We start from the raw sequence: 14,488 nt of genomic DNA on the forward strand, positions 1-14,488 counted from the left end.
TGCTGTCATCTGTGTTTTTGATTATGATCATCCTAGTAGGTGTCAAGTGCTGTCTCATTGTGGTTTGGGTTTGCATTTCCTTGATGGCTAGTATCATCAGGAATCCTTTCATTTATTAATTGGCCATTTATATGTCCTCTTTAAAGAAATGTCTTTTCAGATTTGACACCTTTCAATAATTCTTTACATATTCTAGACATAGTCCCTTATCAGATATGTAACTTTCAAAAATGTTCTCCAGTAATGGAGTTGTCATTTCATTTTCTTGATGGTGCCCTTGGAAGCACAAAAGTTTAATGAAATCCAATTTATATATTTTTTTCTCTTATTGATTTTTTTGCTTTGGATTTTAAAGCTAAAAAATGATTTTATACGTATGCTTTCTTTGAAGAATTGTAGTTTTACTTACTTACTTTATTTATTTGTTTGTTTGTTTATTATTTATTTATTTTTGGTGGTGCTGGGGATTGAAGCCAGGGCCTTGTTGTGCCTGCGAGGTGAGCACGATACCAACTCAGCTATATCCCCAGCCTGATGAATTGTAATTTTTGATCTTACATTAGGTCTTTAATCCCAATGGCATGAGGTTGGGGTCCGGCTTAACGCTTTTGTGTGTAGTCATCTTACTTTTTATATTCCCACACATATCTTAGAAATCAGACTGCTTCCCCCTCTTTATTTTCTGGTCTTCACTTAGTATTCTATCAGAAACTGTTTCTTTGGTTTTATGTAGGCTTCACAATTATTTTTTAATCCATATATAATACCTGTTAATCCATGTAGCATAATATTCTAAATCTTCCCTATTAAACCTTTGACTTTTTTAATGTCTGGGACTATCATAAGATAGCTGATGTGATCATTTGTGTCCTCATAGCTCTTTGCTTTTTTAGAATTTTCCTTAAGAATGGGATTTTTTTGTTATTATCCAAAGTTGTGAACATTTGTCTAGTTCTCTTCACATGCATGTATTGGTTTCTAAAAGGCTTTATCAGTTTGTAATGTTGAATCCAGAGAAATAGGAACTTCAACTTTACAGATGGGTGTTACCCTTTTAAAAGTTTTTGCTCATTTCTCAGATATAAAATGACAATATTTCAAAATTACTTTAATTTTCATCTCTTTTTTAGAAAAACAGTGTTTTTTAAAATCCAAGTGATATAAACTGAGCAGGCACAGTGGTGCATGCCTATAATTTCATTGACTCAGGAGACTAAGGCAGGAAAATAGCAAGTTTGAGACCAGCCTCAACAACTTAGGAAGACCCTGTCTTAAAAAGGGTTGGAGATATAACTCAGTGTAAAGCACCCCAGGGTTCAAACCCCAGAAACCCCCACCCCGCAAAATTCCAAGTAATATGTATATAAATTATAACCACAGCAATAATAGTCAACTCCTCATGAGTTGACTCCTCAGCCACTTCTAATGATTTTAGGTGTATGTTACTCAGGATGTAAGTTTGCGACTATGACATAGTCCTAGAGAAACAGGAGTTTCTTCCTTGCTCACATGAAGCTGGAGTGAGTTTGACAAGTCCACTGGGTGAGGTGATCAGCCCAGCGCTCTTTCTGTCATCTTCTCTGCCCTTCAAGGGTTTTCCAAGGTGCTCTACACCTCCTCTTTCCAGGAAGTAGGCAGGGACCTAACTTGATGAGAAGAAGGACATGCCCTTTCCTTTGACGGCATGACCCAGAAGTTACTTCTGCACATACCCAAATGGCCACAGCTCATTGCAAAAGAGGTGGGCCACTGCAGCCATTGCTGTGCAGCCTCAAGTCCAACTATATATTCTATTGCTGACCCAGAAGAGGGGGCAGATACAGGTAGACTGTGTCCCACACTCTTCTCTGCATCGGTCTCCATATCTGAATAACACACTTCTCCTGTACCAATTCTAGGTGTTACTTAGGTACTTTTACTCTTACCCCCCAGCTTCCTAATAACATTTTATCATAATGGCACAAGTTGCCAATATACATCTCATCTTTGAGAAGGGATGACAGGTAATCAGAAATAGGAGTCTCCACTTTGAGAAATGAGTCAGTACTGACCAGCAGGTGCCTCACCCCCATCTCATCTTTACCATCACTGCTGGGACCTCCTCTTCGGAACCGGTTTAGGTCACATGTCACTATGTCCACTATATCCCATGCTTCCTGACATGCAAAGCGAAAGAATTAAAAGTGGTCTTGATGCCTACAGAATCTATCTTTACCTCTTTCAAATATAAATCCTTATTCCTGGACTGGTGGGGTGTGGTTTTTTTTGTTTTTTTTTTTTGTTGTTGTTGTTGTTGTTGTTGTTTTGGGGGTTTTTTTGTTTTTTTTTTTGCGGGGAGGTTGCGGTGGGATACTGGGGATTAAAGCCAGAAACTATCACTGAGCTACATCCCCAGTCCTTTTTATTTTTCATTTTGAGCATGGTCTGAGTAAAGTTGCCAAGGCTAGTCTCAATCTTGCAATCCTCCTGCCTCAGCCTCCCAACTCACTGGGATTGCACCTAGTTTTTGGCTTATTTTAGTTTGGAGGTTTATATCTTTGAACTACATGAAGTCTTAAAAGTGAAAGTCGTAGTATCCATCAATTATAACTGCTGCTAATTGGTTATGTTGTTAAATAAACTCAGCTGAACCCATCCATTATTTGTTTACCATTTCTCATCCCTTCTTCCTTTGGGACTTTATTTAGGTCTTTATGCTTCTAAACCTACACATCGTCAGTAAAGACGTAAGCTTATATGGCTTGTCTCCCTGTTGTGGGAGTTGTAATAAGCTTCATTTAAAATGATACAAGGTTTGAATAAATCTAAATTAAATGTTCTATTAGACCACATAAATCATTCACAACTGAGCCAACTATATTATGATTGCATTTTCCTTCTTTCTGTTTTTCCTGATATTCATAATGTCCCTTTTTTTTTCCCCCATTTGCTTTGTGGTTTTTGAATTTCTGGCTGAGTCTTCCTGACACCACTTGAACTCCTCTCAATACAGTTTTCTGTGTAATACAACCTTCCGTATAACTTATTGATTCCCTTGTCTTCCTGAAGATGTGTCCCAGGGCTCTGGGTCCTGTTTAGACCTAACCTGGTCCCTCTCCAGGCCACTGCTGTACATCTGTCCTTCTAAGCCCTTCCCTCTGTCTTCATGCTATGAACGTCTCTGTTTCTTGGGTCCTGTGTCTGCTCTTTTTCTTCATCCTCCCGTGTCTTCTAAGAAAAGAGTACTAGCAAGGAGCTATTTTGCCTTAGCATTTCTGGAAGCCTCTCCCCCTTTCTTCTCAGCCATTCTCTCTACCTTATTCGTGACCATCTTCATGTGTTATTGTCTGGGGTTTCAGGTGTCTCCTGCTTTCATTAGAGATAGATTTTGTGTTTATTCTGTACGATGGAGGTAGTTTTTCAGAGGGAAAAGACAGGAGTGAGAACGTCTTTACTCCACCATCTGGAAACCAGATGCTGTCGCTGCTTTCCTTAGGAGCAGGAGGAACATTTCTCATGAGCTTGTTTAATCTTTTGGTTTTCCACTCATGTGAAGTATCTATGAATACCCTTCAAAGGACACGTTCTTTAACAATTAGTACCAAGCACAGAAGAGCTCTTGCTTGCTTCTCTCACATGCCTCCTCTGAGATTCAGGTGGTTGGTGTCACAGTTGACTAGCGCACAGTGTTCTCATTTTCAGATTGCCTCACTACCATCACAGCTGTCAACATGCTCACCCAGCAGGAGGTCCCTGTCGTGATTGCGGCCCGAGCTAACTTTGAAGGCTCTCTGGATTCAAAAATAGGTAAGCAGCTATTAAAATGTCATCATAATAATATATTTCACAGGTTTAAGATCAAGGTACTTGCCTATTGCTGTTACTTGAAAGAGCTGTCAAGTCCAAGACTCTTCATAAAATGAGTACTTTTTCTTTTTTTTCCTGCTTTTTTTTGGCAGTGCTAGAACTGAAGCCAGGGCCTCTTGCATGCTAGGCATATACATGTATATGTGTGCTCTACCATGAGCTACATCCCCAGCCCCTTACTTTTTCATTTAATCATTCTTTATGTAAGAAACTATATTTTAAAAACATAAGTATATCACAACTGGCCAGTTGCTATTGAAATAATAAAAAATGTCTGGCCCATGGATCAAGAGTTAGTTGGTGAGACTTAGGCATATGATGCAAAGAACAATACAACTCAGATGGAAATCCAATTCAAAACTGGTAGAATCGTCAGCAGGTGATGAGATGGGGGTTCCAAGCACACATGATCAACGTGGGCTGGGCTTTTGGTGAAGGCTTTGTGGAGGAGGTGAACTTGAGCTATTCAAGAAAGAATTGTGAAACAGCAGCAAAATTGGAGGCATATTTAGAACTGTAAATTGGATGTCCTTGGCAGCCTTACTCATTCGTGAGTGTTCTAAACTATCACCATGTAACAGGAAGTCTGGGAATGAGCAAAGGACAGGAATCTAAAGACAGCTCTGTCCAAAATCATCTTTCTTTAGGGCAGGCTGCGCATCTCTCTTCCACAGTAGATTCCAGCCAGTCTCCAAAATGCCAAAACCTTCAGAGACAGTTATTTCCCTCTGTTTTCCTAGCAGAAGAAATAGTGTTTCTTATTAAAATCACATTTCCCCCCTATAATGCCCAGGTGGGTTTTTGATGAAGTGGTTTGAAGGGACATCAAACCAGAAAAGCAATACTAAGCCATCCGGGTCATCCTCTTCTGACCACTTGAGCCTAGAAAGTGTGCGTTGGTCAAGGAAATACCTCCATTACCTGAAGCATTTTATAATCTAAAAATTCATAATATGACCAGCCAGGACAAATATTAAAGGAAGCTCTTGTGAATATGACTATTTGGCATTTTCTTGTTTGTTTTTTTGGGTATTTTGAGTTAGATCACTTGATACAATGTGGGGAGCTCTAAAGAAAAAAAAATAGATTTTTTTTTTTTAGATGTGCATGGAAAATTGTTTTTCCTATTGTCCTGATTTCCCACAGTTACGTAATTATCATTTTCTAAATTATTGCTTCTTGCCCTCTAAGAAAGACAGAAGCAAAAATAAATAAGAGATAAGTGATATTTTTGCCATCTCACCTGCACTGTTGCAAGCAATTCACATTCTACTGAATTTCATAGAACCAACACCGGGTCCCAGATCATTCTTTATATGGCCAAATAAGTTTTGTGGTCACAGTGTCTCCTTTCCTTTTTTTTTTTCTTATTTTTTCTTTTTTTTATTATTAGTTGTTCAAAACATTACAAAGCTTTTGACATATCATATTTCATACATTTGATTCAAGTGGATTATGAACTCCCATTTTTACCCCGTACACATATTGCAGAATCACATCGGTTACACATCCACGTTTTTACATACTGTCATACTAGTGTCTGTTGTATTCTGCTCCCCTTCCTATCCCCTTCCTATCCCCCACAGTGTCTCCTTTCGAACATCAATCCTTCTAACTCCTACTCGTACACATTAGAATGTAGTAAATGACTTGTTTCCTTCCTTGACCATGAATACTTTAATTTATTTATAAATAAATAAATTGGGGTTGAACCCAGAGGTTGTCTGCCAGTGAGCTACATCCCCAGCCCTTTTTTTTTGTTTTAAAACTGGATATTGCTAAGTTGCCAAGGCTGGTTTCAAATTTTCAATCCTCCTGCCTCAGCCTCCGAGGTAGCTGGAATGACAGAAATACACCACCACATCGGGCCCATGAACACTTTTTGATAATATTTATTGCTTACCATTTATTTTAGCCCTTCAGGTCACCCAACATTATTCACTTTCTTAGGTGCTTTCTGTCATAATCCCATCTGGAACAACACAGAATTTTGCATCCTATCACAGAGCCTTCTATGATTCCAAGGAGAATCATGAAAAAAAATCATTCCTTCCAACTTGTCTCCCAATCATTAAATCACCCTTCTAGGACAATGTTCTGGAGAAGATGTTCCAAGATCTTACTCAGCCTTCTGCTCATTACCCTCACTTTTCAACATAAAATATTGAATCCACAAATATGGCAGCAGTTTCAACAGATAGCTCTATAGCAGGGGTTCTCAACCAGGGGCTCTGCCATCAGGAGACCTTTGGTACTTTGGTAGACTGTCCCAGCTACCAGTGCTACTAGTAAGAGCCAGGGAAGCTACTCACCATCCCAGAATGGACAGAACAGCCCCCACATTAGAGTCCATAATGCCAGCAGTACAGAGGTTGAGCAAATCTATGCCTGCAGAATCAATAACTGGGAAAACCTGTTCAGCAAAGCAGCAGGCCTTGGGCCCCTCTGCTGAGTGAATTCTTTATGCTCAACTTGTTTCCTCAAGGATGTATGTGGGTGAAAAAATGCATTCAGAATGTACTATTGCCTTCAGGAACAAAACACAGCTTTCAGCTTCCTGAGTGGATTTTTGTGGGGTTCTAGGAAATGCTGAAGAAGTCAGCTGTACTTACCAACAAAAAACTCAGTATCCTTTGTCACTGAGGGAATTTGAAGAAAAGGTTTCCCTAAATGCTCATGTCATGTTTCATTGACCAAAAAATAATAATAATAATGTATATTTTAAGATGTACATTATTTTTTAAAAAGAAACTAAGCAAAGGAAAATAAAACTAACATGGTAAACTGATCGTATTAGGGTATTAGAGTGTGTTCCATTCTCCCAGTGAATCTGATGCAATTTTACGACTTCTAAATTAAATGAGATCGTCTCCTTTAAGAAGCTAAATCCAGGTGTTGAAGCCATCAATTATTTTGTGATTTGGGTGCTTACAAAAAAGGTGTTCTTTTTCTCCCCCTCTGAATAGGAATTCCCAGCACCAGCTTGGAGGACACCAGCTTAGCCCAAGCCCTAGGCCTGGCCTACTCTGCAGTCATTGAAACTTTGCCAGATGGCACAGAGAGACTGAGCAACTCTGCTGAGGTTGGTGCCCCATGGCATGTACCTGTGGACCTTCTTCTAAAATCCTGACCTTGATATGAGTTCCGTGAGACATTTTTCCTTCAGATGCAAATTATAATCTGCCCTTTCAATTATCCTTGCAACTAACTAACAGTCTTATACCCTTGTTTCTCTATGAAAACAAAACACTTATTCTTCATCAAGATCTAGAAGTTTGTAAGCTCTGAATCCAACCCAACCCTAGAATAGTGTACCATCATGGGAATCTAGTTCTTGAAAGAGGTGACTAAACTTGATTCTTCTTCCTGAAGAACATTTCTGTTGTCTCCAGGTTATTAACTTTGTTTCCAGCCAAAGTTTAACTCATTTATAAAAATGAACAGAGAAGTTGAGAATCACAGTCATTTGGTCAAGGTTATCTCTTGCCAACATTAGACAGCAGCACTTGACGATGGTACATCTGGCAGGATTTGAGTCCAGCCTTTGTGCCAAATCAAACCAGAAAGTGATGGAAGAAGTAGGGTGAGGGATGGGGGGAGTAGGAAATGGCTTAGAGCAGCACTATTATGGTTTGGATATGAGGAGTCCCCTGAAAGCTCCTATGTTAATACAGGAAATTCAGAGGTGAAATGATTAGGTTATGGGAGCAGTAACCAAATCGATCCATCCTAATTTAAGTGGGTTGACTAGGTGGTAACTTCAGACAGGTGGGACGTGGCTAGAAGAGGTAGGTCACTGGTAGTGTACCCTGGAAAGGTTCATCTTGTCCTCAGCCCCTTCCTCTCCCTCTCTCTACTTCCTGGCTGCTGTGAATGAAGCAGCACTCACCATGAGCTGGGTCTCTGGAGCCATGAGCCAAAATGAACTTTCCCTCCTCTATTAATTATTTTGGTCATAGCATGAAAAGCTGCTTAACACAAATAGTGAGTCTCAGCATCACCTGCTGGCCTTGTTAAAATGCAGGTTGCCTGGTCCCACCCAGCCAGGAACTTGCATTTCCAGCCATTCTGCAGGTGCTGCTGCTGCTGGTGGTCCAGGGACTATATTTTTAAAATTACCAGCTTGGAACTTTGTTACTCAAAGGCTGGTCCCTGGCCCATTATCATTGGCATTACTTGTTAGAAATGTGGATACTTGGACCCCACCCTAGTCAAGTAAGACCTTTGTGTGATTTTTATGCACACTAAAGTTACAGAGTACTGGCTTAGAGCACTCTGCATTAAACTAGACTGCACACTAGAGACACCTGAAATACTTAGGTCTAAAATACTTAGGTCCCACCCCAGAGATTCTGATGTAATGACTATTGATGATGAGGGTGTGAATTGGACATCAAGAGTGTTCAGAGATCCCCAAATGATTCTTCTGTGAAGCAGAATCTGGGAACTACTGGCCTAACATAGTGATTCCACATCTGGTCATGTCTCTGAATCACTGGGGAGGTGCTGCTTACTGGCCCCACCCAGGGTGATCCTGATCCAATTAGACCTAAAGATTCAGCTTTTACAGGTTTGGGACCACTGTCTATCAGATGTTTTATTTTTCTATAAATAAGAGAATTGTGACCAGGTTTTTCTTTTTCCTTTATAAGGAGTGACAGCATTTTCTGACCTCATATTTGTATCTTCACTTCATAAATTGCATCTCCAGACATGACTCACACTCTAAGATCGTGAACCTTTATTTAGACCTTATTGAGCGGGCCCCCTGGAGGTGGAACAGAGCCAGCTAAGGAGTTGTAAGGGACCTGGGCTAACGCTCTACGTTAGGGCACGAGAGAGGATATCCATGGCCAAAATGAGGCTTCACTGCCCAGAGAAATATCCACTCCTTAATATAGACTCGTGAGTGTTAGTTATACTCCTTGGCTTCTTTCACATAGCTTCAGATGGCCTGTTGAATCCTCTCCTGGCTCTAGGCTAAATAGCTGGGATAGAGGAATTTCTCCAATGAATAGAAAGAGAATGGATGGTCAAAAGCCATTTCCTCCTTGACCTTCTGGATCATAAAGATAGTGGTGTGTGGAGAGATAGACTTTCAAGAAAGCTTTTAAAAGTGCATCATAACTATATGGTAACAGGAGGATGGAGCTTAGTTAGGGACTGTCCCCAGGCGCAGGTACTTTAGACAACACATCAGACTGCTGAAGAAAATCACTGCTCTTGGTCAACATGGCTGTATTTTCTTACTCTTTGTGTCTCATGACTATGAGCTCCTTGAGAACATAGACAGACGGTATTTATCTTTGTGCCAAGGCCTAGCATAAGCCCAACACATAGTAGGTACACCTTATGCCTTCACTGAACCAATTCCAGGGCAACAGTCTGGTTGTTCACAAATCCCACTGGCTCATTTTGTACAATTAATTTGGCTCTCTGAAAAGGATCAGTAAAAAGAGAATTTCTCTTTGTACTATTCCTGTTCAGCCCTGCTCTCTGTGAAATGGGAGCATTTAAATATAAAAGGTGTGGTCTGTGTCTTTAAGGCATGGTACGCGGATTGTCTTTATAATATTGCCTTTATAATTCCTTCTCTGGATATCTTTTCCTCTAACAGGGGACAGGTCATTAAAAATACATATCATGCAATTCTTCACTGGCAGCAAAATGCTGATATTTGATTATCCCTATAGGTATCACAGGGTTCTAGAATAAGGAGAGCCACAGAACCAGGGCTAACTTACCAACTGGATATAGACAGGATACATAGTGCCCAGGCCCATAGTACTTTTAGAGGGTTTTTAAGTTCTTTTAAAATTTAAAGAGAAAAAAATGAATTTTTTAGTGTCAAAAATTATACTTGTCTTTATATCAAAACAGTCATAAAATATAATTTTTGATATTATCTTAAGGAGGAAGGGACCCACAAGGCAAAAGCACTTGGAGCTCAAGAGAGTCCAAATGCGACCCTGCATAGAACCGATCGATCCCTTGGGAGAGCCACACGTAAACACAGCAGTATGGGGTGGCAGTGTGGGGGTGGTACCTTGTCTTACGCAGAGAAGATCAGCCATTTCTCCTTTGCCTCTCAGTTCACAGGTATGACCCGGCAGGATGCCTTCCTAGCCCTGACTCAGAAAGCCCGAGGGAAGAGAGTGGGTGGAGATGTGACAAGTGACAAACTGAAAGACTGGCTGATCTCACGGCAGCGGTACTGGGGCACACCAATCCCCATTGTCCACTGTGTAGCCTGTGGCCCAGTGCCTGTGCCCCTGGAGGACTTGCCCGTGACCTTGCCCAACATCACATCTTTCACCGGCAAAGGAGGCTCCCCACTAGCAGCAGCTTCGGAGTGGGTGAACTGCTCCTGCCCACGGTAAGGAGCCACTTCCTGCAGCAGCGACTGAGCCTGTGACCCCAGCACCCTGAAAATGCCTCAAACCCCCTTCCTCTCTCCTGGTGCTAACTCAGCTCTCTTTTCCCATGACTTCCACTGCCTGGAAGGAATGCCACAGGTCTTTTGGGACCCTTGAGAGAAGGGTCTGGAATCTGGCTCAGTCACTGTGACGGGTGCCTTCCCCTCTCCTCTGAGTTTTTTTTTTTTTTTCTTTTGGGTACTGGGGACTGAACTCAGGGGCACTCGACCACTGAGCCACATCCCCAGTCCTATTTTGCATTTTATTTAGAGACAGGGTCTCACTGAGTTGCTTAGTGCCTCACTTTTGCTGGGGCTGGCTTAGAACTCATGATCCTCCTGCCTCAGCCTCCTGAGCTGCTGGGATTACAGGCATGCACCACCACACCCGGCTCCTCTGAGCCTCTGGAAGCAGCCATGACATTTCAGATCTTTTCTAGAAACATCTGATCCAGGGAGTGGAAAAGCACAAGTTTTCATCATATTTGGTAAAAGGCCACTGTCTTCCATTTCATATTCCGAGAGGATGTGTTCTCTCGTGTCTGTGGTTTCCTTTCAGTGCTGTGACAGTGGAGATCTTATCAGCAGTGGCAGAGCAGGGGCGAAGCCACCAGTGTTCTCTAAGGCCCTGAAGCAGCTCTGATTTCCCCTCTCCATTTCTGGAAGTGGATTGTTGTTCTGTCAGTTCACAGGGATGTCTCAAGTGTGATTTTGATGTTGCCGAATCAGCCGATTAAACAAATAAGTCACAGACATCAAGCTCCAGTGTTTTCCTCTTCCTTCTGTGGAGAAACCATTTTTCTTTGCTCCTAGATTGTGATGGGGAGGTTTTAAAATAGTTTAGTCTTCTGCCAGAGGAGTGCTGAGTTCCTGGTGGCAATCAAGTGGCCACATGGTGCAGGTGAAAGGCTCAGGCTGAGGAATTAGTCAGTAATGGATTCAAGTACTGGCTCCGTGTCTGAACTTGCTGTTTGGCCTCAGGAAAGTCACCTGACTTGCCACAGCTTCAGTTCCCTCCTCAGGAATTAGAGTAACCTCCTCCAAGGGCCATTCTGAGGACCAGAATGAACACAGGTGAGGCTACACAGAGGCACCTAGCGGGCGTTTTGTAGGTGAAGCCTGACAGTTGTCCTCTGGGGCCTCACCCAGGTGGTTCTGAAATTTGAAATGGAGCTGGTAGGGAGGAACATAAGAAGCCACAGGCCACCTTAGGCTAGAAATGTAGACTCCAAGCCAGGTGCGCGTCACATATCTGTAATCCCGGCGGCTCAGGAGGCTGAGGAAGGAAGGTTGTGAGTTCAGAGCCAGCCTCAGCAAGTTAGTGAGGCCCTAAGCAACTTAGTGAGACCCTGTCTCAAAATAAAATATAAAAAGGGCTGGGGGAGACTGGAATCGTGGCCCAGTGGTAGAGCGCTTGCTTGGCATGTGTGAGGCCCTGGGTTCGATCCTCAGCACCACATATAAATAAGGAAAAGATCCATTGACAACTAAAAGAAAAGGAAAAAGAAAAGGGTTAAGCACCCTGGAGTTCAATCCAGGTACCAAAAACAAATGTGGACTCCAGGAGGAAAATAGCACACCCTCTTTGTTAAGCAGTGACCATGGGCTTCCCTGCCAGAGCCCCAAAGTCCCCTCTTGTGCATGGCTTGACCAACGGCACCTCCTCTCAGTTTCCTAGAGGGAGTGGCTTCTGGCACCTGGCTCTCTTTTTAGTCCCATAGTCTTGGAATCTTAAGAATTAGTGTAGCATATGGCCCTTGTAGGCCTTGGTACTCCCCAGGCTCCTCCATTCCTAGGTCAGGGCTGCATTTTCTTTTCAACCCTTTACACTCCAAGGATCTCACTTCATTCTCTGTCTCCAACACCAGGGCTCTCTTCAGCTTACAGTAAGGAACCCACAGTAGGCAGTGGTATCCTTACAAATGTGTAGCAGCCAGCTCACTGCCAGGGGCTTCTGATTTAAGGTGTTTGCCAATTTCTGTGGTATCATACTCCCACCAGAGCTAATTTCAAGTGACCAACTCAAAGTCACTTGTCACAGAGCTGAGAAGATATACTGGTAATTGATTCCCACAAACTGGTACCACTGGGCTCCAGCCAGCACTGCCCTTAGGCTTTCCAAGGTAATATATCTCCTTAGATTGTCCAGGTGGATTTCTGCATCTTTCACCCTGGAGCAGAAATAGAAAAAAAATCTCAAGTTCATTTTTCAGCACATCTCACTTCTTTTGGTTTTCAATTTCTCTTCGTGCATTGATTTGCTTCAGAAGCATCATAAAGTAGGTGGTGGCTGAAGGCAGTCTTGACATGCCTGAAATAGAAGGTAATGCACAAAAGAGACAATCCCATCTTGTCCTTTCAAGTGATGAGATTTTTGTACCGGGTTAAATTCAAGAGAAGTGGAGAATAAGGCTTTTAATTGTGGAAGATTGAAATTTTTATTCTATAAATTCCTTCAAAACATCATGTACTGTACAATCCAAAAAGAGAACCTTCTCTGAATTGTCTTTTTATGATGTGGCATTATTCTTATGCCATTTTATATTCATACTCATTGTCATGACTTTCTCAAATGCTGGTGGAAGACTGCATTAAAATTTAAAAAGAAACCAACCGATGAACCTCATTTATTTCTTAGATGCCAGGGGGCAGCCAAAAGAGAGACAGACACCATGGATACCTTTGTCGACTCTGCTTGGTACTACTTCCGATACACAGACCCTCAGAATGCTCACAGGTAATGCCCCTGCTCTGGTCAGCCTGGGTCCTCCAGCAAGAAATGGTCCTCCAAGATGAGGTTAGCTTCGCAAGAGGTTTGCTTGGAGAGACACCTATGCAGGCCAGAGAGAGAGGAGCAGGGTAAGCAAGGAGAGCCCTTAGCTGCCATGCAGGTGACAGGTGCCAAGGAGGAGCAGAAGGAGAGATAAGGGGAAGACCACAGTGCAGCCTTGAGAGCATCAAAGCTGCTGGGAAGTTCATCTCGGAGTCCCAGGCAGGCAGAAGTGGTTTTGCCCTAGTGCCTCCCTCTTGCCCTTGGGAGCAGCTGGGAGAGCAAGGGCTGGCATGAACACCAGAGTGACTGAAGGTTCTGCAGCCAACGCTGTTGGTCAGCTGTGCTCCTAAAAGCAGGCTCTCTTGAACTGGAAGATGCTGCTCAGCGGTTGAGCACTTGCTTGGCATGTATGAGGCCCTGGGTTCCATCGCTAGTATCAAAACTCAAACAGTCTCTCTTAGAGTGTGTTGAACTATTAAATAAGATTTTACACAGCCAAGTAAATCTCAAATACAAGACAAATAAAAGTCCAAAAACAAAAGGTAGCGCTCTCGTGATGCTTGCCTTGCAGGACATTGCATTTCTATGATGGTAAGAGTGCTGTGCTATGTATTTAACTAGAAATAATGATGTGACTATATAGGGAGGGTGGGGTGAGGAGTGTGAAAGAGCTAAGCAGCATCTCCTGTTATCACATATAGTCACTAGATAATTCCCCAAGTTGGCAAATCAGTGAAAAGTATAAACATGTTTTTTTTTTTTTTTTTTAAATAATTGCCAGAAGAAACAGCTAAGAATTAAAAGCAGCTAAGGGACATACCTGGGTGGGGACATTGGGACTGGACACCATTGTTCTTCTTGATTAACCTTTCAATACTATATGATTCTTCAGTTATATTTATGTTTCTTTGCCAAAAGAAAGGAAGGGAGGGAGGGAAGGAAGGAAGAAGGAAGGAAGAAAAGAAAAAAGCGAAAATAAAAAAAAAATATGAAGGGAAAGAGCATTTGGTAACTAGGCAAAAAAAAAAAAAAAAAAAAGATTGGGAGCTGAACTATTCCAGAGCTCAGGAAAAAACGCAAATACTCTGCTTAAAAGGACCTTGTCAGATTGCTCTTGTCCATGGTAGAAATATTCTGGAACCCTAAACTCTACATATAAAAATGCCCCCTTATTGGTTGTAAAATACTATACTTCTGGAGAGATGGATGCTCCTGTCCTCCCCCACTATCATCCTGACCTGCAGAATTATGATTCTGTCATTTGAGTTCATTTCAGAAATGAGTGGGATCCAAAGTCAATAATCCCCCGCGAAGGTAGAAAGGTCACAGTGACTCCTGAGGCTGTGAGTCACCAGGGTGGCCCCATCTAACCCACAGAAGGGCTCCTCTCCTAGGCCTTCCCCCTGGAAGGCATCTCATTTGGTAACATCTGGCTCGGAATGCAAGGAGGCAGG

The 14,488-nt window shown here is 42.2% G+C and overlaps 1 protein-coding gene across 4 annotated transcripts in view; it reads left to right on the forward strand.

The window, feature by feature from the left end:
• The window catches only part of Lars2 (leucyl-tRNA synthetase 2, mitochondrial), a 139,642-nt gene that overhangs the window by 82,271 nt on the left and 42,883 nt on the right, over positions 1–14,488 (forward strand). For 3 of the 4 annotated variants that reach the window (XM_077796292.1, XM_026389918.2, XM_077796293.1), the window contains 4 exons: positions 3,682–3,786; positions 6,813–6,928; positions 9,939–10,222; positions 12,900–12,998. In XM_077796292.1, the coding sequence (XP_077652418.1) occupies positions 3,682–3,786; positions 6,813–6,928; positions 9,939–10,222; positions 12,900–12,998 (604 nt within the window). The remainder of the gene's footprint in view (positions 1–3,681; positions 3,787–6,812; positions 6,929–9,938; positions 10,223–12,899; positions 12,999–14,488) is intronic. The other variant, XM_077796294.1, reaches the window with a different exon arrangement.

The sequence above is a fragment of the Urocitellus parryii genome, chromosome 3 (assembly GCF_045843805.1).
Source record: "Urocitellus parryii isolate mUroPar1 chromosome 3, mUroPar1.hap1, whole genome shotgun sequence".
NCBI classification, from domain to species: Eukaryota; Metazoa; Chordata; class Mammalia; order Rodentia; family Sciuridae; genus Urocitellus; species Urocitellus parryii.